This window comes from Apium graveolens, chromosome 2 (assembly GCF_009905375.1).
Source record: "Apium graveolens cultivar Ventura chromosome 2, ASM990537v1, whole genome shotgun sequence".
Lineage (NCBI taxonomy): Eukaryota > Viridiplantae > Streptophyta > Magnoliopsida > Apiales > Apiaceae > Apium > Apium graveolens.
The window spans coordinates 24,481,508-24,504,643 of NC_133648.1; the positions used below are offsets into that span (position 1 = coordinate 24,481,508).

The following is a 23,136-nucleotide window of genomic DNA, read 5'->3' on the forward strand; positions in this document are numbered from 1 at the left end:
TATTTCAAAGTACATATCTAATATATAAATACTAGATATGCATATATTGTTAACTAAAAAGGCTTAATGACCTTTTAACTCATAAAGTATGAGCCGTTATACCTACCAGCCCCAAAAGTATGAAGTCATACATTTTGACCCCTATCGTATCCGTCTTCATACCTTTTAACCCTTTTTCGCTCCAAAACGACATATCGGTGAATATCGGAGGGTAAAATCGTCTTTTACTAAGGAAAAGGGTTAAAAGGTACGAAGACCGATACTATAGGGGTCAAAAGGTACGAGAGGCGCATGGTGAAATTTATAGCCATGGTTAGGCAACCCCAAGTCGCACATATTTGCTTTCATCTCGATACAAATATGTGCGACGTGATGATAAGATAGTTCAAGTGGTGGTTTACGTTTATCTTTGCAATACAATGGTTAAAGGCTAAGAACTGGCACGAAGCCACAAGAAATGCAATTGAATCATCTATACAAGTTGCAACAGGTTTGCAAAAAATGACACCTCTACTGGAAACAGCACTTGTAAGCGTCCCTGAAAATTTTAAAGCTAGCACCACGAGTCCACGACTACATGCAAAGAAACATTTGATGACACAGTTGATACCTTGAAACAATGTTTGAAGTACCTTGATAATAATGATACTGGTAGCCTTAACATTCACTTATCTGCTGCGGTCCATATTACTGACTGCCAAGATGCTTTCGAAGTTTGGAGCATCTTTGCCTCCGATCATCTCCAAAATTGCAGCAGATTTGAGCAAGCAAGTTAGCAATTGCTTGGCAGTGTCTGAACAGACCTAATCACAAGCATTTCATGGGGCTATTGGTACAAAATAGAGAGCAAAATCTCAATTAATGGTCTTAATTTGTTAGTCTAGCCTGATCATTAAGTTTTGTTAGTCTTAGTTCTTCTAGTATCGACTTTCAGGTGCATAGGAAGTAGAGCCCATCGAAGTTGTAATATTTGGATTGCTAGCATCAGATGGCACAGGCAACTCGATTGCAAATTTATCAACTAAACTTTAAAATATATTATAACTTGGTAGAACTACAACTACACTACTACTCGAAACACTCTAAATATGTACTATAAAATCATAATTCAGCCATCAGCTAAACCCTAAAACTGCAACTGAAAAAAATTACAACTACAAATTTATCAACTAAACTAAAAACGAATTATAACTTAATCGAGCTACAACAATACTCACACCATGAAAATGTACTTTATAATTCACAATTTATCCGCTTAACTATATTGCAACCAAAACGAATTCATAATTACAAATTATAACTAAATAACACCTCAACCATACTTGCAAGTTGCAATTCTAATACTTGAACAATGTACTAGACCAACCATAATTCATCAACTAAACTAAAAAGAAATTATAACTAAATCGCACTTCAACAATACTTACTTACAACTCGACAGCAATGGTACCTTGACCCTACACCTTGCACCCCAGACAGCAATGTAACCTCAGAAGATGGAGCTCTGATAACTTCTGTCTCACATATTTAAGTCAGAAAATGAATTTTCTTTAAATGTTAGAATGAAGTAAACGGGATACAATGGCAGGTTGATAACCCCCTTTACATGTTGATAATTCATCTTACCTCAAGGTCTTGCCATAATGCAGAAGAGGGTAATCCGCTTACCATGACTACTGAATGATACAGTAAGTAATCAGATCAAAGTTCAAACAAAAAATTAACAACCTTTAGTATCGGTCTTCATACCTTTTGACCCATATAGTATCGGTCTTCATATTTTTTAACCATTTTCCTTAGTAAAAGACAATTTTACCCTCCGATATTCACCGATATGTCGTTTTGAAGCGAAAAGGGTTAAAAGGTATGAAGACTGATACTATAAGGATCAAAAGGTATGACTTCATACTTTTGGATTTAGGAATAATTTAACAACATTATTATATTGGCACTTCAAGGCAAGAAACTTGTGAATGGACATCTACTACATCATATCCGATAAGTTTTCTATCACCTTACACTCATATATATATATAGACTACTCAAATTATAATAAATAACAACCTATTTGATTAGAGATACATACAATCAAATATTTACTAGAAATCATAAGGCCTGAAAAAAGAAGAAGAAGAAGAAAAGAAGAATGGTAACTGAATCAATCATCACTTTAGAGTCTAAATATTCATTAAACATAAACTATTAATGGTGCTATTTTTTGTGTATTTTAATTAAATTATTAGAAATTATATTTTATTTATTAATTGCAAAAAATTAAAATTTCAAAAATTTTATATGTTGAATTCTGATATATTACTAGAAAAGAGCATGTGCCTAGCACGGGCTAATATGCTAGTTTAAGATCTTAATGCTAAACTTCATCTTAAAAGATTATTCAATCTGGAGTTCATATCATACATTTTTTCTTAAAAAAGTTAGACTTTAATAATTTTATCTAAATTAAAAATCAATAAATTGATTATATTTATTAAAAGTAGACTTGACCTATGACCTAGTTAATAATTCCCGAAGATATCTTCTTTAACTTGAATAATATAGCAGTGTATATGTCCTAGTAAAATGGTCAAAGAATCCGGGTCAAGTTTTCCGGCAACAATGACAACAAATTAAAATTTCTTTAGTAGGCCAGGGCAAGAGACAGAAATGGCCATTCAGAATTTACCATCATCTGTTTTAATACTTAGGAAGGTATGCTGCGCAGATACCAGATATAATATAACCCTCACTCTTAGTTCAAAGAAAGACCTCTGTTTCGTTTTGCTCTACTTTGTACTACTTACGAAAGGAAGACCGAAAGATGAAAGCATTTACTATTTTTTTGGTTTGTTCCACCTTATCCTCTGCCTACATGGTGTTTTCTGCATCTGTAGACACCATCAGACTATATGAAACCATTAGAGATGGTGACACCATTATATCTGCTCGTGGAGAATTTGAACTGGGGTTTTTTAACCCTGGGAGGTCCACAAATCGATATTTAGGTATCTGGTACAAGAAAATATCATATGGGACAGTTGTATGGGTAGCTAACAGGGACACTCCACTGACGAATGCCTTGGGTGTGGTAAAAGTCGATGGCAATAAAATTTTATTGCTCTCCAGTAATGAAAGTGGCACAGTTGTTTGGTCATCGCATAAGTCTAGATCGTCGGTGAAGAACCCTACTGCACAACTACTAGATACTGGGAATTTGGTTCTAAGAGATGAGGATGACATGACCGGAGAAAATTTTATTTGGCAGAGTTTTGATTATCCAGGAAATACTTTGCTACCAGGCATGAAGTTTGGTTTCGATTTGGTTACTGGCGTAGACAGGTACTTCACCTCATGGAAAAGCCTCGATGATCCATCTGCAGGTACTTATACCAACCGACTTGATCATACTGGTTATCCGCAGTTCTTTTTGTGGAAAGGTTCAGTACTTTGGTCCAGGACCGGACCATGGGTGGGTTCTCAGTTCAGTGGGAATCCTAATAATTATCCGAATGGATTTTATACAGACAGCTTTGCTTTCAATGCGAAGGAGAAATATTATAAGTTTGATCTCATTAATAAAAATTCTTCCGCCACTATAAGGTATATAATAAACCCCACTGGAGTCTCAAACATTTTGCTGTGGAATGCTCAAAATCCAAATTGGAAGGTTTTGGTTACTCTACAGGCCAGTGACTGTGATCGTTACAGATTGTGTGGCGCGAATGGCATTTGTAACATTAATAATTCACCAAGGTGTGAATGTTTAAGTGGATTTGCTCCTCGACTCCCAAAGAAATGGAAAACACTGGATTGGTCTAACGGTTGTGTCCGCAGGAAATCATTAGATTGTGCGACTGGAGAAGGATTTGTGAAACACTCGGGTATGAAGTTGCCTGACACAAGATATGCCTGGTATCACATGAAAATAAACCTTGAGGAATGCAAAAAGTTGTGCTTAAAGAACTGCTCATGTACAGCGTATGCGAAGGCAGACATTAGAAAAGGTGGACGTGGATGCTACTTATGGTTTAATGACTTGATCGACATCGAAGGATACTCTGAAGATGGGCCAGATATTTACATAAGAATGGCAGCATCTGAATTAGGTAACACCCTGCTATGTATATTAAGGGTCTTCACTTTTTACTGATAACAGTGAAGTTTCTTGAAGTTTTCTTTTAACTATCTGGCTGCACAGAGAAAACACGGGGAACCAGATTACACAGGCAAGTATGGATCATTGTAGTCTCTGTAGTACTATGTGTACTACTTGCTGTGATACTTGTGTTCTTATTAAAGAACAAAAGGCTGAAGAGAGAAGGTACAAATTTTAATTAAAATTACTTTAAAAAGTCGAAAATACATTCAAAGAATGAACTGACTTTTGGCCAGTAAAGAACTAAACCATCTTCTATATTAATCTTATTCTTTTTTGCAGAAAGGTTGAAATTCAGTTCAGAAAGTATTGCCCTAACCAAGATTGAGAGCGAAGAGCTGGAACTGCCACTAATTAGCTTTGATTTTATTGAAAAGGCGACAAATACCTTCTCCCAAAACAATAAGCTTGGAGAGGGAGGTTTTGGACCTGTCTTCAAGGTAATAATATGAAACATAAACAACATATGAAGGATTCATGTTAACTGATATTTATCCATTAGTTTTATATTACTTGGATATACAGATTATTAAGTATGACCTGAATGCTGATAATGAATGCACAGGCCGACGAGAGTGATTGTAAAAGAATAATAGATTTAGAATACCACCTCAATGCTCTGTTTTCTCAGTAGGGAAGAAAGAGCTTTAACAAAGAAAATTGAGATAGGAAAATTATCAGCAACACCATTAGGTAGAGAAAGAGAATCTACAACTAGTTTCTCACTTGAACCGTCAACTTAAAACACAAATGAGCAAAGATAAATGAGTCTAACTCCGCACTACTGCTCAGTGTTAATGACACAAATACGTGTAAACTTTTACATCTTTGTAATTGATAGACTATATATATGTATTTTCCAAAATAGAAAAAAGTTTCCAGCAACCCTCATCATCCGCCCTGCAACCAGTGGCTATAGACTTAGTCAAGTGCATGTTCACTGAAAAATGAACATGGTAATTCTAATCAAAAGTTGAAGTTAGGTGATGCATGAATGCACAGCTACTACAATGCAGCCAGCTGAATTAAGTGATGAGCTGCCTTTAAAATATGGAAGCACAATAAAGTTGATGAAAAAAAATGGAATGAACCTATGTTTGGTTTAATGATGGAATCATTAAAGCAGTTATTCTTAGGGGATTCTGGATAATGGACAAGAGATAGCTGTGAAGAGGCTTTCAAAGAATTCAGGACAAGGACTTGAGGAATTTAAAAACGAAGTTTCATGTATAGCAAAACTTCAGCACAGAAATCTTGTGGCGCTTCTTGGTTGCTGCGTTGAACATGGGGAAAGGATTCTGATCTATGAGTACATGCCCCACAAAAGTTTAGATTTCTTCATATTTGGTACGTCACTAATTTATCGTGCATATCTAGAGGTCTGGACAAAGTTTTTATTAACTTGATGCCATATGTTTAGATGAAGAAACAGCAAAGTCAATGGACTGGGCAAAACGATACAACATAATAATTGGCATAGCTAGAGGACTACTTTACCTTCATCAGGATTCAAAACTAAGGATTATTCATCGAGATCTTAAAGCCGGAAATATATTACTTGATCATGAGATGAATCCAAAGATCTCAGACTTTGGCCTTGCCAGAAGTTTTGAAGGAAGTATAACTGAAGCAAATACATCAAGAGTTGTTGGGACGTAGTAAGAATTGCGACGATTCAATGATGTGACTACTTTCTTTTGCTTAACAAATGCTAATCAATATCTCATACTTTTTATCTCGTGCAGTGGTTACATGTCCCCTGAGTATGCTATTGATGGTCTATTCTCGGTTAAATCTGATGTATATAGCTTTGGTGTTTTACTCATAGAGATAGTGAGTGGAATGAGAAACAGATTGTTTAGCCATCCTGATCACAGCTTGAACCTTATTGGACATGTAAGTTTATGACATTACAGTAATATTCAGCGTTTAGCCACTACTGACAACTCATAAACTAAACTTACTGCAGGCGTGGATCAAATATAAAGAAAACAAGCTTTTGGAACTAGTTGATGGGGTGATACTGGAATCAAGTAACCATCTCGAAGTCTTTCGAGTTATTCAGATTGGATTATTGTGCATTCAAGAAGATCCAGTAGAAAGGCCAGCTATGTCACAGGTGGTTCTAATGTTGAGCAGTAAAATGAAACTCCCTCACCCTAAGCAACCTGGATTTTTCACAGAGAGAAAAATTCGTGCAGGCGATCATATATGCAGCAGCTCCACGTTGTCCTCATCCAACGACTTAACCATTACCGCAGACTTGCCACGATAGTACTTAATGTGTATGAAATTAGATTGTTCTCTAATAGACCTATATGATAATACATTTATTCTCAACAGGAAAATGACTCCTAGGAAAAACGATAAAGAATATGGAAGTTGAGAAACAAGCAAATCTCAAAGTTATACTACAGTAAGAAGCAAGTATATAAATAGAATCATTTTTCGAAACACTTACAAATTAGGCCAAGGTTCTTTACAGAAACAGCATCTCTGTTTTTCTGAGTATTTGGTTTGGTTTGTGTACTTGTACTTGTGCAGAAAACCTCCTGAAATGTTCCTTAAGTAGTAGGCTACAAAGGATCGACACAAAGTTTAAATATTTGAGTAAATAATGTGTTTATCAGATTAAGAAATTTTGGGGTTTAACATGATACTGAATTTTTCGGAAGATAATGTGTAGAATTGATAGCTGATGAAGTTATCACACAGGAGTTAATAATATTCATTGGGAGGTGGAGTGGATGGGAATAGGATTACCCTAATAACTATGTTTCATACTTGTCCAAGTCACTGCTCCGTTTTTTTTTATATATATTTATTTATTTTTTTTTCAATTTATTTATCTTTTATTTATTTCTGATTAAAAATTAATTTTTTTTTTATTTTATATTAAGAGATTAAAAAAGTTAATAACAAATTTTTTTATTTTCTTAAAAAATTTAGTTTTTTCTTGCTAAAAACTCCATTTAACAATTTTCATAGTTGTTATAATCTTATATAAGTCATATACATTCTCAATTGAGTTTACTAAATTTGAAAAAAAAATCATTTTCCCTTTAATTCATATAGATGTACAATTGGTTTATATATCCACACTTAATAAGTGTATTCCTTTTTTTCTTTATAAACATCAGTTATGTAAACATGTCTCCTACAAACTAAATATAAGAAATATAGTAAAGACCGAAGAGGTTGATAACAGTAACTTATTTGAATGATTACATATTAATAGCATAATAACCCGTGCACGGATTATTTTCCAGAGTTTTTTTTATGCATCATGCAATTAAAATGTTTGTAGAGCAACCCAACAATATTCTTATATAGACTCTTGAGTCAAATTTTGAAGAAATGGAGATAAAATTTCTCTCCAACAAGCTCCATGTCCCCCTCTATAACATTAGAAGTTTCGAATTTTTCCTCACTTTTATAAGTGAATATCCTCTCAACTATTATTATATTTTTCTTAACCGTTATTTTATATTTAATGAATAAATATAAACAGGGTAGTAAGTGTACGTTTAAAACAAAACGATTAAACTTAATATGTAGAATGTCGTTAGTATGTTTACAAAAAAAACTACAAATAAATTGATTTAATATATCATCGTAGTTTTAACAAATGTAATGAGATCTCATTTCAAATTTCAAATATTCTTAAAATTGGGACAAATCCCAAAAATAATAATGTTTTACCGGTGATGTTAGTAATTTTAATATAAATAATCAATTGACTTGATCCTATAAAAACCTCAAACACATTAATTTATATTAACATAAGATATTAAAAAATTTCACATTATTGGTAAGATATTCTCGCCGAGCTTGTAATTTAAATTTACTAAACGTAGAATGTGACGATATTTTTCGGCCGGGTCATGTAGTCAAATTTCGAGTATTTTTTGAACAATGGGTCAAATTCTAAAATGCATTGACTTATTATAATTCGAACTTATCTAAATATGTAAGACCAATATAGATTATTTATATATAAGCGATTCTATTTTCAATATTTTTAAAAAAATTATATATGTACATTTTAATTACTTTTTATAATAAAAAATATGATAAAAGTATATGAGATATCTATTCAAACCAAAAAATGATTAATAAATAAGATAACAATTCATTTTGTGTACTATGCCTAATTTTATATTTGGAATTCAATCCCTTAAAATTAACTGTACAAATATTCAACTAACTACCCCTTTTTTTGCGGAATTCAAATAAGTATATTTAAACTTAAATAAAATATTCATTTAGCACACTTACATATTATGTATATGATAAAAAGAACATGTGACAATATGGTGTAGTGGTAAGAGATTGTATAGTTGAATTAAATAACTTTAGTTCGATTCTCATAAACCACATTTTTTATATAAATATTAAAAATAGGGGTAATTTAGTTTTTTCAATGAGATTTTTTAATCTCATGAAATTATACTCTTGTTCTTCTATTATATGCAGAAGAGAAGAGATTAATAATATTAATTAATAACATACGAAATATATGAATGGTTTCTGCTAAGACTTATTAGTAAAGTTTTGTGAAAATTAAACCTCCATCCGGTTCCCTATTTTAGGGATCATTTTGCAGACTGAGAAATTAGTCCCCAAATTTGGGGACTTAGTGTTAAAACCCCATTTCTTATTTTAATGACATCTATGTGTAAATGATGAGTAACAATTGATAAAATAATATTTATAGTAGTTAAAGTTTTAAAGGAAGTGAGAGAAAGAAGTAATAAGATAATATACGAAGATAGAAATGGGGATTGGGATGTAGTATATTTTTGACATATAAATAAATTATAGGGAGAAATTTACAAATTTACTATTTTTAGTAAGATTACGAGGGAATGCTGTTAATCAACCAACCCAATTATGTTATGTTTTACTTATAATAGTTCAGTATATATAAATGTATTTCAATTGCCTCTTTACCGATCTGCAATAATTTTCCGCTGATTGAACATTTTCCTTTTGGCTGGAAATTTCTAACACCTCCCTTATCTGCAACTTCACATCCTGGCGATTAAACCTCTTTACATTACTTTTAATACCAGCTTAATTCTTAAAAAAAATTGTTCATTTGACCTTCTGGCTAAAAAAAAATTGTGTAAAAGAAAAACCTTTTACATGTATATTTCAAAGTATATATAGAACATATTTCCATAAATTATTTTTTTCCAAAATAAAAAAAAATATCAATATTTAAATGTTTTATAAAAAAAATAACTTGTACACACGCTTTAAGACAAAATGATAAAAATTAAAAGAATTTGATGGGATTGGAATATATTTAATAATTTTACGAGTTAATTATACACAGGTCGCCAAAAGTTGAGAGTAGCTTCATACTAAATTAGATGGTTATAGTCATACATTACATTCATTTACATTGCATCTAACTACACCAGCTTTTGTCATGTTATATATATACAGAACGGAACAAAGAAATGAGAAATTTGGTCTTTCAGATGTCCAGAACCCTTCACTAATTTCCAGCAGCCTTGCAGATGGGGCAGACATTCTTCACCAATAACCACTTCGTAATACAATCAACATGATAATCATGCCCACAGTTCTTCAAAGTCCCTATCCCATCATCACTTTTGTACTCTTCCTGTCAAGTTCGATAGCAAACAAGATGCAAGATTGTGTCAGAACACTATAAAAATTATTAACAACTGTCTTGATAAACAACAAAATCATTTTACTTTTTTGCAATCTGAACATACTCTAGTTTACTGGTCACTCTTTCACATTTGCATCTAAACTAGAGTATAACACATTGTACACAAAATGTTGAAGTGTACATAACATATAGTTAAGGTGTCAAAATGTACCATTTTTTTGTTCAAGGGTTCATGTGTATATCAGGTTGTACTTTAAGGGCTAAATTATAATTAAGCCTTAATTGATTCACAATATCACACTCACTTCACCAAGGCGTACTTAAATAGTTTTATGGTTACCAATTTACCATTTCAACTAATATAGAAGAGTATATTTACAAATACAAGATTACTAACTGGGGTACAATTTTCTACGCAGAAACAATAGTTTAGATCCTGTTATGAACTATAAACACTCCCAGGAAAAAATTGTAATCAGTCTCTCTACAAAAGAAATCAAAGAACTTCCTAAGAATCCTACATCCATTCTTTCTTCTCTCCCTTGCAGATAGAACCTCATTTCAGTTTGAATCCTACTGAGAGGTGCATTCAACGCGGTCAAAGAAGAAAAATATGGTCAATAAATTCAAGATAATGATGGTAAAGGGCTGTAATCTGTAGAAACATAATCACGAGACTGTAATTCGCACAAACAAGTACATAGGTTTATATTTTACCCAACAAATGTATAGTTGTAATTAAATTACAAGAAAACACCAAAAAAAATATTTTTCAGATCACTCTACAATACTTTCTACATTACGAGTGCATATGAGAAACCAAATTAAGCTCAACGCCAGGATATAATTTAAGGAACCACCGCTGCCTAGAGATGCAACTGCATGTGTTGGTCAAAAACCAATAAAAGTTCTCTAGAATAAACTTAACATCTTTTCAAGTAAACAACCATATTACTTTTGGATCTTATAATGAAACATTCTCTAAGTTTTGAAAAAATGTATATATGCAAGGTTCTTACAAGGCAGATGGCGCAAGATTCTTCCATGCAATTTTGATCTCCACAAGAGTACCTCTTTCCCAATAGACACTTTAAAATCATATCTTCAGACAAACCCGTGCTGACATTCCCAATCGTCTCCTCAAGAGCAAGAAGTTCCTGCCCAGAGTCAGTAGAGTTCAGTACCACATGAGAAGAGAAAACTTAAGTATTAAATTATCAGTTTTGACAACCTCATAGCTCATGCTGTCAACATCTAGCCTCATGTCTCTGTACTGATCGTATGAACTTCTGGAAGCACCATAGAAGGATGGATGATCAACAATCATGGAAGCCTGTAGGATCACAGAGCATGAGATAAAAGTTGATCACAAACTTGAAGAACCAGAGTAAACTGCATTTTCAGAAAACATTATAGAATTTGCTTTCACTGAAAAGAGAGATAAAAGAACTAGAGACTTGACAGGCCTTGAAAAAAAATCACATAGCTACTGCAGCTTTTAACTTGACTTTGTATTACGGTTAAAAAATATATAAACACAGAAGAGGACAAAACAACAATAAAAAAAGAACAATAGATCCAGTCCTAACACCAATTTATAGCTAGAAAGAGCACATGCTGAATATGCCATACTTAATGAATCATGTAACCAACAAGCAACCCTAATAATATCTACTAGACGCTGATATGAAAATAATTGATAGTCTAGATATATATGTCCGGAGAACAAAATAACAATATTCCAACCAAGATGAGGGCACGTCTGCTTAAAGGATTTGAAAGTTAAAAAAATAAAACTCAAGATTTCTTATTCTACCTAAATTCAATTATTCGAAGCCAGGATTTACTCCAAATAAAATCGAAAAGTAGCTCATAACAAATCATTAAGGGCTTGTTTGAATTGAGGGTTAGGAGGGGCTGGGTTGGGAATTTTAAAATTATCTTCGGGAAATTTATTTTAAGTGAGGCCTGTGAGGGGTTGGGTCCAAGAGGGCTAGGGAAAGTTAGAGGAGGATTGAACACAAACTAATTTTCCTCCACTTCCAACACCCTGATTTGGGGTGTAAGCGACTTTCGTTTTCTTCTGGGCGCTCTGGTATGCTTTCTCGGGCTGTTCAGGTAACCCAGCCACTACTAATTTTGCTGGGACACATCATTACAATATAGACACAAATTAATATATATACACACACACACACACCGATATATTTTTGTTTTTTTATTCATTTGAAAAATATCATAAAATTATTATTTTTCAAAACAAAGTTATATTAACAATAATTTTAGAGTTCACTCACTAATAGTGATATTTATTTTAAATAAAATACAAAAGGACTGGAAGGTAATAAAACTAACTAATTATAATAAAATCACAATGCTAAAATTTAGTTTTAATATTATAATTTTATACTCACTAAATTTTTCTTTAAAAACATTTAAGTAATGATTTTAATCTTAACTTAAATAATCTTTTTGTTCTAACCCTTCAAGCAAGTAAGTTAGAGGTTCAACACAACGTCGCAACACAACCTAACCATTTTAAAAAGCTTTTTTTTCACTTTGACAATATAAATAAATTTTTTAAAATTTTACTTGACCAACCTTGCACAAGTTGCACCCAATCATCCATTCAAATTAAACTCCCAACCCTTCATCCAAACAAGTCAAAGGTTGAACCCTTACATCCAAATGAGATAGGAGTTCAACCTAACCTTAATCCATCCCAACCCAACCTTGCTAACCCTTCCCTTGTCAACCTCCCATCCAAATAGGCCCTAAGGTAATATTCTGATTACACAAGATTCAGTTAAACCTCTGATATAGTCCAAGCTAATTTATTATGTGAAATTGGAAAAAAAAATGGATAACATTTAATCTGATACAAATTAACAGTAACTGATCTACATATACAGGGTTATGGCCAATGTGACAGCCACAAAGTCTTCATTCAACTTCAACAACAAAACAGAAAGATAAGTAAACCAGCTCTTGAATAATAACATGGAAGGAGTGGAAGAAAATACATTACTACACACCTCAGTACCAATTCTTTGACGGGTATCCACTAGACCAGAAATAGGCTGAACCCTCTCAAGAGCCAAGCTTGACCTTACATTCCTGTAATTGTTATGCAATCCACCTGTCGATAATGACCCCATATATCTAGAATCTGAACTCCGAACATATGGCTGCACATTCGGATTGGCAGGTTCGTGCCTAGCGCTGGAGTAGCTCAGGCCAGTCCTGTATGCAGGCATACTACTTCTAGAATAAAGATTACCACTTTCCCTCGCAACTTGCGCAGAGGTGGTACTCCGATAATGTGAAGATGAAAGAGAATGTTCACTTGAAAGGTAATCATGATGAATACCAGTGCCATTAGAGGCGCTACCTCCAACAATATACTGACTCGTTGGTGGGTTTACGCCACTATGACCTGCAGTTCAATTATGTTTCAGAAAGACAATATAAAGCTCAATATGAATAGGGAAAAAGAAAAATCAATGCTGAAACAAACCAGCAATTGAGCCCCTTCCAGTAGCCAAAGCAGCAGCTGAAGAAGGAAGAGGTGTATAATTCCACTCTGGTCTTTCCTGATCAGCATTTGAACTGGAAAGATTCAACCTGCCAGGAGGATGTGTCTGGAAGGTTGCTGAATGGTAATGCTGAGAAGGATGGCTTGAGAAATGTGTTCTCACAAGGATAGGATCAGCATCAAGTCTAGATCGGCTTCTCACGTTCCTTACTGAATCTTCACTAGAAACTCTAAGGCCACTGCCTCTATGTTGATGCAAGCTACTGGGGCGTAAAGAGATGCCTTCATATTCTGAATTTGGTTTTTCAATCTGAAGCTGAGAAGAGCTAGAAGAACTTCCCACGCCATATGATCGGCTTGCGTCTTCTGGGTGTTTCCTTTTATATGACCCCCTTTCACCTCCTCTTAAAGGGTAAGGTATCACACCCTCAAAATCATGTGAACTTTGTATATTGTAATTGCTAGCATTCATTTGAGAAGCATGTCTGTCAGGGTGTGGATCCATGTACAAGTTTCTGGCAGCTGCCTGGTCATAATAAGAATAATACGAATTTCCTGAAGACAGAGGTGGTAAACTGTGTTCTTCCCAGTAAAAACTTTGGGAAGGATACTCATGTAGTCTGTCTTCTGTATTCCATTGATGATCACAGCGTACTCCACCTCTTGATAAATTAGACAATGGTGAAACAAATGACCCATTTCCTGTAACAGCGGGCACTTCTGACAGAACCAAGGAAAATACAATGAACAACACTCGGGCAATATGATTCATCATATCCAAAAAACTGTATGTTCATTTAAGCACGTTAAAAAAATCAGTTATGGCATTGTTTGGTACTACCAGCCAAACTAAACCACTCTGCTATACACATATTATGAAGGGTTTTATTCTTACTTAAAATTGCAAAATACTAAATTCAATGTGTATAATATCATCATCGTAATCTACAAGCATAGTTGTTAAAAAAAACTCAGTGTAGTGAACAGAGCTCCCAGGGCTTATGCACAAAGCTAAGAATGTGCTTCATTGAAGAGAAGTGCACAAGATTTTAAAAAATATCTATTATGGAAAAATAATAGATAATATCACAATTTATTAGCAAAGTAACGCACAAGTATACAATTCAATTATAGAATAAGATAAAATAACATAACCTCCGTCTCTGTCCCGCTTTAAGTGACCTTTTGACTTTAATTTTTATTAATATACAAAACAAAAATAAAAAGGTATATTGGGCACAAGTACATTTTCCACAGGTTGGAAAATATCCCCAAAAGTCTATACAAATAAAATTAAAAAAAAACACAAATATTAATTTAAATACAGAGAGAACAATATGTATACACATATTGATTTAGAAATCACGGATGACATTTATTAGACATGCCGCACAGAGTATGAAATTATAAATTACACATAAGTGACATCCAATTTTGCTTTCCCAAGACCCGAAAAGCAGCTTGTATAACTTATCTGGCCAAAACCAAAAGTAGTGTAGTGACTGCATATCTGTTTTTTCTACAAGGTAGGAAAGCTGCTTTCTGATAAGCAATTAGTAGATTTTTCTGAAGCAACTTCCATCACTTGTCACGAAACTTTGATATATTTTTTTTTTCAAAATTAAAAACTAACATTAGCTTTCAGCATATTTTTAGAAGAAAAAAAAACATTATTACTTTGTTTTTAACCTTGAGAAATAATTTTCCATAGTTTGCTAACCAGACACATATCGACTTTTTTCTAACATTTCTTCCCACATCATTTTCCCCACCACGGTAGGATGGGGTTAGCAAATACTGGACGAGTCATAAGTGTTCTAAACACAAACTATATAATATATATACATATATAAGATCTTCATATTTAACACATTTAATTATTATTCTTATTATTAGTTTGTACTCTAAACAATATGGGTGTGCATTAAAATATTATACATCGCAAATTGATAACTATGCATTTGTATATTACAAAATATTTTTTTGGAAGCTCTTTAGTTTACACAAAAAAACACACATCATTCTATATGTTTTAATTAAAAAACTTTAGCTACTTAAATTGAAGAGAGCCTATTCTTATATGAAAAATATCAACAGATCAAATTTTTCTTCACAAAACCGCCGAAAAGCCATTGTTAAGCATGCTCATACAGCACTTTTTTAAATGTGCTTTTCTCGAGTGAAGCAAAAATCAATTGTTTTGTGCGATTTGGGTAGCTATCAAAATTATTATGTACATTATATTTTAAAAAAACATGCTAACGTTTTCTGGAAAATTAAGAGTAATATATTTTTACTTCTCATCATTTATATTCAAAAAAGAAACAATTTTTGTTACGATCTTATCTATAAAAATGGAGATACATTTTCACCATGCAATTGAATCCACAGTCAATGATCACAATAGAAGGCCAAATCAAACAATACAGAAAATTCACGGAGCTAACAGATTACAAGGTTGATGGCAAGTGTTGTCGGTTCCCAATACTGGTGAGAATGTAAGAACAACAAATGGGAGTGATAGAAATATCTCCCAGGTTAACAAAGTACCCTTTCTTTATCCTTCTTTTGTTTCTGATAGGAATTTTTATTTTTATATTTAATCTGCTAACAGAAAAACCATAGTGATCTGATTCAGAATTGAAAGTTAACAGTATCAACTTATATTAATAAAGAATCAAAGGAAACAAGGACCAGCCATGATTACCTGTTGGATGGTAGGATTGCTGTGGTTGATGATTGTTACCATGACCCCCATTATTAAACCCGGGCATGTTTGGTAAGTTGGGGAAGTGCCTATGCCCCATGATATAGTTCAAGACTTCAAGATAGCTTAAATCTATTGCAATTATAAGAAACTCAAGCCAACCTGCAGATAAAACAGTACTTCTCAATAAGTGCATTCAGGAAGAAACCCACAAAATACAGACACGAATATTTCTATATACCGGCATAAATGACAACTTTATTTGAGATGATATATTTCTACTGTTATATAATCCTCTAAGCAATGTCCAACAGTTCCCTTCCCACATATATCTGTTGATAAATATAAATATATATATATATAATACGACATAGCTAATTAAAATACGTGTTGCATAATCTATCAATCTCTGGCCAATATATCTTCAACACTAAAGGTTCCTCAAATATCCATATATATACATACATGCAAATTTTATCACTATAGTCTACTCAAAATCAATCCAATATATATATATAGATAGCTTGTTCTATTTACAACATACCTTTTACTAAATCTACCACTTTATGGAGGTGAGCAGCATACCTGACATGTATATATTCAAAAGATATACAGTTTTCAGACATCAGCTATATGCTCAAAACATTACAGCTTCTACTCACTAGTTCTGATCTCCACACGGACATTTAAGGTTGACTGAAAAACAGTCAGAGGTGAATACTTGATTTTCTACTTATTTCAGATCAAAAGCGAACTTATGCTAATTGGCTACACCTGGACCTTCCCTATAAAATTCCACCGCATTCCTCTATAAAGTAAAAAACATCATCTAGGAAGGTACCCCGGTATCTCCTTGGAATAACTGCAACCTATGTCCTGCACTGCATGAAATATGATATCCCCTAGAAAATACATTACTTCATTAAAAAAAGGGGAAACATATAATATATAAACATAAGTATGAAATTAAACTGAAGGGAATATGTGTGTACAACTGTGCATGACGAATAACATAGTTAGACCTCGATAGTAATGGCTGTAAGGTCACCATCAATGAGACACCTTAACAGAAGCAGTTTTGACAAAGATAAAGTTGCTAAAAAAAGGAGATGTAAACAGTAATAAGGGGAAAACTCCGGATGGCCAAGTACGGATGTAAATTAGTAAAAAAGAAACAGTTGAGGATAAAGAAAGACGCTTATTGCTGGGAGTAGATTTTACATTAGGACACGAAGTTGCAAGGATCTAAAACTTAGGCAGAATTAAATCATCAAAGAATGTAAATTTGGCCAACAAGGCTCAGAAAAGATGGCCCCAGTCAATCAACAGCATACCCAGGGGAAAACAAATAACATGAACCGCACCATCCAGATAGAATACAGGTATCTCACCAAGACTGTAAATACTATAAAATTTTAATTATACTTACATGTTTTGCATCGTATATTACATACAGTAATAGTGATTTACAAATTACAGAGGTTATACAATGTGATACATAATCAGCTTGTCTTTTGAATGACATAGATAATTAGTGATCACAGAGACAGAAAATTATTAAACACTTGAAAGTACTAATTCTAGAGTATTTGGTAGAAACTTCTTGATAATAAAAGCTTTTGATGCAAATCCACGGCAAACTTGAAGCATCATTGTACATAAACAGGAAGCTCTATCCCCGACTATGCTTGAAAAGCAGAAATTTAATCAACAGAGAATATACGCACAAAATCCAGTTGACCACATACAAAGTAAATATTCAACAAGAAAACCCTAGTTCATAAAATTTCTACGGCATTTTTCTTGATTGTGCTTTGCCTCATTGGCATCTACCTCAGCCATAGGGAAATATTTTATTACCCATGCTTCATTTTACTTATAATTCATTTCACCTAATACTGAATACTTCACTCCAATAATCCTGTAGCTGACTGTTTATTAAGCTCATCATCTATTATAGGTTCCAGTCTTCATTGGTTCATCCCCCATCCAACAATTATTGTCAAGAACTCCTCGCCAGTGGTTAAAAAGAAAATGAACCAATCTCAGATGATTTGCCTGACTAGAAATGCAGGTGTGATTTCATGAAGTGCTTCCGAGGATATAGTCAATGCAGGCAAGGGCAGGCAAGGCAATCTATAAATTCTGGTCAACTGCTGCAGTTTTTTATGGTACTACAAAGACATTCAGCCAATTCTTTATAACCCAATAACAAGGTGAACGAAAAACTCAAATTCCAAGAATTTGCTACACCATTCTCTTATAGAAAAATGAATGTTGGAGAGCAGATTGCACATCATGTTATCACAGTCGGTATGAGACATGTCATTAGCCTTTCTTTAAGCTGTTAAACGAATAGCAGTAACATTCCATGGTCTTATTCATATTTTGTTACTCTCCTAGAATGGAATTCCTGATTTCATAGACCAATCACATGGGCTCCTGAGATGATAATAGCCCATAGAATGTGATACTGTCACATGCTAAATGCATCATATATGATCTTAAATTTAGAAGCAGGCGTGTATCATCATTCGGATTCGAAAAGAATCAGTTTTGTGGTAGTTCGCCAAATCAAGAAACTGGATCTCTAGTTAATCACTAGATTTAGCTTTGATAGGGCATGACTGCAATCCACTTATATGAATTCTGATAGAAATACTGAATCAAAAATAAATATCCTCCAGTTCCTTAATAGATCAAAGTCCCTGCAATGCATTAGCAATCACGATTAAAACTAATAAGAAGGATGAATGTTTAAGCATAATCTATAATATAAGATCCTAAAAGTTTCAATAGACCGAAATTCCCAATAAACCATAAAACTGAGCATATATATATGCCCCCACTCCTAACTCTTAAAATCACATTATAAATTCATAGCTACCAAATAAAAGACAAAAGGAAGAATAAAACATCCCGCAGGAGTTCCTTTTTCTTCTTTACTAGAAGATAATCCATCTTTTGCGAGAAGAAAATATTTCTATTAGAGATAGGGGAGGGAGGGAGGGGGGAAGAAATGGATGAACGAGAAAGGGGTAAGAATAAAAAGGACCAGATCTGTGAAATTCACGTATACAAAAAAAAGCTCAATCATTTCTGTAAATTTATTTAAGTAGACAGAAAACAGACCCCCCCCAGTCGTAAACAACAAAAGACCGACAAAAATAACAAAGAATATACAAAGAGATAACAAGGAAAGAACATAGTAATAATAGACATTAATTAAACAAAGAGATAACAAGGGATGATACAGGAAAGATATGATGCTTAGAATATAATAAATAACAAATAAAGATGGAAGATTGAAAACTATTGAGATTAATACTCACCAATTTGATCTGCAGCCGGTAGATCTCTCCCCACATTGTACTAGAGATAAACGGAAGTAAAAACAAAAAGAGATGCCACAAGCATTCTTGAACCTGCACGATCTAAGCCAGCTATCTTACATAAGAATAAAGCCCAAAAGGGGGGGGGGGGGGACGATCACATTGCTAACTCCAGTTGTTATAGGACAACTTCATTGAAACTGCGTAATACTTCTGACCAACTTTGTCGGAATCCGCCATCCTGTAAATAGTTTATAAGCCTCGGGTCCAAAACAAATGAGCTTTGGTTCAAATTCCTCGTGAATTTCTCTCGTAACAACTAAAGATAGGCTGCCTAAACTATTATTCAAATATATGTCATCACTCATCATTACAAGATCAACTATAACAATATAGTTGTAAGAAATATTATTATCCAAGAATTTAAGTACATCCTATTTTCTGAGACTGTAGTAGCAAAAACCTGTCCTAAAATTTAGATTTATATATATATATAAAGATAAGAAAAGAGAAGATCCAGATTGAAGGATCTCAATGCCAGAGTATAAAAAATAAGAAAAAAGTTATTGGTTAAAGCAATTTTATAACTGGAAAGATTTTTGATGAGCATCCACAACTTTATTATCCAATACATATACTAGTTTACACAAATGCATATAATTATATAGATTTATATATATACACACACATCGATTTATCTTATTGCATCAGAAATTTCATCTATTTTAACAACCATGGTCCATGTACCCTATCTTCTCCAAGTGTTAAAATATGTAATATCATTATAGTTCTACACACTGTCTTTCTAATATTGACTTTGACAACGATAAATCTTTTGAATCTGATATTATATTGTGAAACCAGGTATGCGAAACTTGATTAGTAAGGATACTACCGGTTTCAACAACCTGCTTGATGGTAAGTTTGTTAGTCCAAGTATCAACTGAAAACTGCACAATCAGCAACGACAATTACTATAGTCAACAGCACAACCATGCCATGATCTTATTACTCGACTACATAGGCTTTACAAAAGTAGGAGTAAAGCTGACACATATGATACAATGAGCAGACAAAGTGGCAATTCACTGATTCAACATCCTGACAATTAAATGTGCCGGGATGTTTCACCACATCACATTGTCATTAGGAATAAAGGTGCTTCTCTTTCCTTGTCAAATTAAGTGGTGAGTCCATTCTTAGATGAAGAGTTTTAACTTTTAAATACTTTTACTTGTATATATTTTGGTGACTTCTATACTCGTTAAAATAAACATAAACCAAAAATTTTGAACAAGATAGACATAGTGAGTGATAGAATAAAGAACCTTTAATTTATCTAAACACTAAAATATTAACATAAAACTTTAATAAAATTCCTTTGACCAAAGTAATGAATATGCTGAGAGAAGGCATGACCATTGTAACATACAATATAATATAGGAAAAATTAATGTGAATTAAAAATAGTATACACATAAGACACTAATCTATTGTATAGACTTTTGGGATCAACACGACCATGCCACATTCCCAAGTGTAGCTACGGTTGGGTTAAAATCAAAGAAGCGACTTTTAAAATTTGGAGGGGGAATATATCAAGACAACATCATCAACATCCCAAAAGTATTCAGACGACAATGGGATAACAGCATTTGTGTCGATGCACAAAAATTGTTTATGGCTCCATCCATCCATAGGAATAGTATCATGTATGCCTATTTGTTAAAGATTCCAGACTTGGTTTATCTACATTTGCTTCTCAAAAGGACAGTCTTGTCCAATATTATAATGTATAGTTCATCATAGCTGTATATGCTTTTATAAGAACAAGGACCTAAGGAACCTAAGACATCACTGGAACCAGAACTTTATATCTTAAAATACATGTGAGTTTAAAAAAATTAAAAACATTACTTACTATATGCAGAATTAAGTTCAGTCCCATACTGCTTTGAGAAAGACCTTTACAGAGTTGAGACCCATTGCTCTTTTTGTGGAAATTGGCATCCCTTTTTATCCCGGTAGGTGGGTGAGTCATGCGTAAATGCTACAGGTGATAAATGTTCCTAATGGTCACCATTCTGTTTCGGTAAAGAATTTTTGCAGTAGGTACTCTCAAATGTCGATTTGGAAAATGTTGCAACTACATGTTTGTCCCCCAAAACCACTGCACTATCGCCTATCTTTATCTTGGCAGTGTTTACAAGAATCTATACACTGACTTAGACGCCTCACAAATCAAGCAGCAATATTTGGTCGCTAAGGAGCCAAGTCTGGGATAGCGTAAGATTAATACGCAGGTTATCATATGGTCTTAACTCTTAAGCTAAAACTCATTATTCCTTGTTTCCAGGATGGGGGAAAATCCATCGTGATCTGAATTATGGATGTACTACGAGAGTATTATAAACCTTGACAAAAAAACAAAGGAGAGCATCATAAATTATAAACAACCTCGAGTTAGGTGTCTCAATGTCATGGTCAGATAAAATATATGTGATGTCCTCCGGAGAGTAAGAACGAACCTTAATCAAGACGGAGGCACTGTGAACTTTCTCACTTTCGAAGGGGAAGTTTAATCAACTCTTAGGCCAGCTAATGTATTGATTTAAAAATAGTATGCAGAAAAGCATTCGACCAAAGAAACTTTCCCGTTCCAATCTCTCAGATACAACGATTCGAACCTACACAATATCATACAGACCTAATCACGCCTTTTTTTACGGAACCTTGTAACAACATTTAAACACCAGAAACACAAACAAGCACCATACATATACACGAACAAGCAACACAAATAAGTAATCAACGCCTATAACTAAATTAAAACAAGTCAATAACAATACAACACAATCTAATCAAAAAATAATAATCATAGAACACGATTAAATACCTAAGTTGAACCGATTAAATTGATATTGAGAACTATATGTAACAGATATGATCGGTAAATGAATAATCGGAAAAAAATAGAGATAAATTATGTCAGTAAATATTTTACGTACCTTCAGAGATCAGAGCAGATGAATTGAAAAGGTTAAGATTGCGAGAGGAATTGAGTTTTTTATATAAATATTATTTTTTGTGTAAATAACACGGAAAATAAGTTGTCTCGTTGTCTCGGGGAGAAGTAGAGAAACAAAGCTGAAGACGTTTATTCGTTTCTTGCGAATATTTTAGTACAAACAGAAGAATATGTATTTATTTATTTTTTTGGACGCCAAGCACGAGATTAGTGCCGGTACCGAAAAATGTGACGTGCTATTATAATTACTAACTTAGATCTTGGTTTCGTTAATAATAATTTTTTTCTGTCATATTATAATTTAAAATATTATAGACATTTATAATAATTATAAATTTATGATTAAAACTAGTTTATTGAGCCGCGGCATTCTAAAATAATTTTTCATCTTCTTTTTGTTTTCTAATCTGACCTTGATTATTTAAAAATTATGAATAATAAATAAATCCAATAAATTAAAAAGTTTGAAAAATTATTTTCTCTTTAAAAAATTTATTCCAATGAGTTGCTCTCTCACTATTCACAAATTATCATGAAATTGTATTATTTATTAGTCAATAACTATTGTAACATTTTTTCTATTTAATAATATAATTTTTTTAGAAAATTAGAAAAAAAATAGATTGAAACAATTTGATAGTCGTGATCTCACCACTTTCGTCTTCTCCAATGATTTTAAAAAATATTGAGAAAACTTATTTATACAAAATTGCCTGTTTATTATTTTATAGGCT

At 33.1% G+C, this 23,136-nt stretch overlaps 2 protein-coding genes and 1 long non-coding RNA gene across 20 annotated transcripts; 1 reads left to right on the forward strand and 2 right to left on the reverse strand.

Moving 5' to 3' along the window:
* Nucleotides 1-335: 335 nt before the first annotated feature.
* On the reverse strand, nucleotides 336-6,886 carry LOC141707130 (uncharacterized). 2 transcript variants are annotated; one of them, XR_012568998.1, is made up of 4 exons: nucleotides 6,615-6,886; nucleotides 1,627-1,673; nucleotides 1,428-1,514; nucleotides 336-803 (listed from the first exon to the last, which is right to left on the reverse strand). It is a non-coding gene; the product is annotated as an uncharacterized LOC141707130 (long non-coding RNA). The 2 variants fall into 2 exon arrangements; XR_012568997.1 differs by having other exon boundaries at nucleotides 1,627-1,676.
* On the forward strand, nucleotides 2,655-6,605 carry LOC141707129 (G-type lectin S-receptor-like serine/threonine-protein kinase At4g27290). The gene is made up of 7 exons (XM_074510131.1): nucleotides 2,655-4,103; nucleotides 4,196-4,318; nucleotides 4,436-4,593; nucleotides 5,290-5,500; nucleotides 5,574-5,811; nucleotides 5,899-6,049; nucleotides 6,123-6,605. Exons 1-7 carry the CDS (start codon nucleotides 2,819-2,821, stop codon nucleotides 6,426-6,428), a joined length of 2,472 nt encoding a protein of 823 aa, XP_074366232.1. The 5' UTR covers nucleotides 2,655-2,818; the 3' UTR covers nucleotides 6,429-6,605.
* A 2,542-nt stretch (nucleotides 6,887-9,428) lies between the features above and the next one.
* Nucleotides 9,429-22,545, reverse strand: LOC141707131 (uncharacterized). Of its 17 annotated transcripts, none has more exons than XM_074510141.1 (10): nucleotides 22,383-22,545; nucleotides 21,903-22,061; nucleotides 19,375-19,467; nucleotides 16,587-18,750; nucleotides 16,043-16,204; nucleotides 13,318-14,055; nucleotides 12,836-13,236; nucleotides 11,032-11,133; nucleotides 10,820-10,957; nucleotides 9,429-9,788 (listed from the first exon to the last, which is right to left on the reverse strand). In XM_074510141.1, exons 4-10 carry the CDS (start codon nucleotides 16,666-16,668, stop codon nucleotides 9,660-9,662), a joined length of 1,752 nt encoding a protein of 583 aa, XP_074366242.1. In that variant the 5' UTR covers nucleotides 16,669-18,750; nucleotides 19,375-19,467; nucleotides 21,903-22,061; nucleotides 22,383-22,545; the 3' UTR covers nucleotides 9,429-9,659. The 17 variants fall into 17 exon arrangements, with proteins under 17 accessions (XP_074366242.1, XP_074366240.1, XP_074366238.1 ...); XM_074510139.1 differs by having other exon boundaries at nucleotides 19,375-19,476; XM_074510137.1 differs by having other exon boundaries at nucleotides 19,375-19,615.
* Nucleotides 22,546-23,136: the final 591 nt, after the last annotated feature.

What these genes read in the sequence shown, in the direction of transcription:
- LOC141707131 (XM_074510144.1), bottom strand. Translation starts at nt 16,668, where the DNA reads ATGTCTGAAAACTGTATATCTTTTGAATATATACATGTCAGGTATGCT. An exon ending in AGTGGTAGATTTAGTAAAAG is followed by an intron (nt 16,205 to 16,586) that starts GTATGTTGTAAA and finishes TTTTATCTGCAG; the next exon opens with GTTGGCTTGAGTTTCTTATA. An exon ending in GTCAAAGAATTGGTACTGAG is followed by an intron (nt 11,134 to 12,835) that starts GTGTGTAGTAAT and finishes GTGATCCTACAG; the next exon opens with GCTTCCATGATTGTTGATCA.
- LOC141707129 (XM_074510131.1), top strand. Translation starts at nt 2,819, where the DNA reads ATGAAAGCATTTACTATTTTTTTGGTTTGTTCCACCTTATCCTCTGCC. An exon ending in AATGGCAGCATCTGAATTAG is followed by an intron (nt 4,104 to 4,195) that starts GTAACACCCTGC and finishes CTGGCTGCACAG; the next exon opens with AGAAAACACGGGGAACCAGA. An exon ending in GCTTGAACCTTATTGGACAT is followed by an intron (nt 6,050 to 6,122) that starts GTAAGTTTATGA and finishes AACTTACTGCAG; the next exon opens with GCGTGGATCAAATATAAAGA.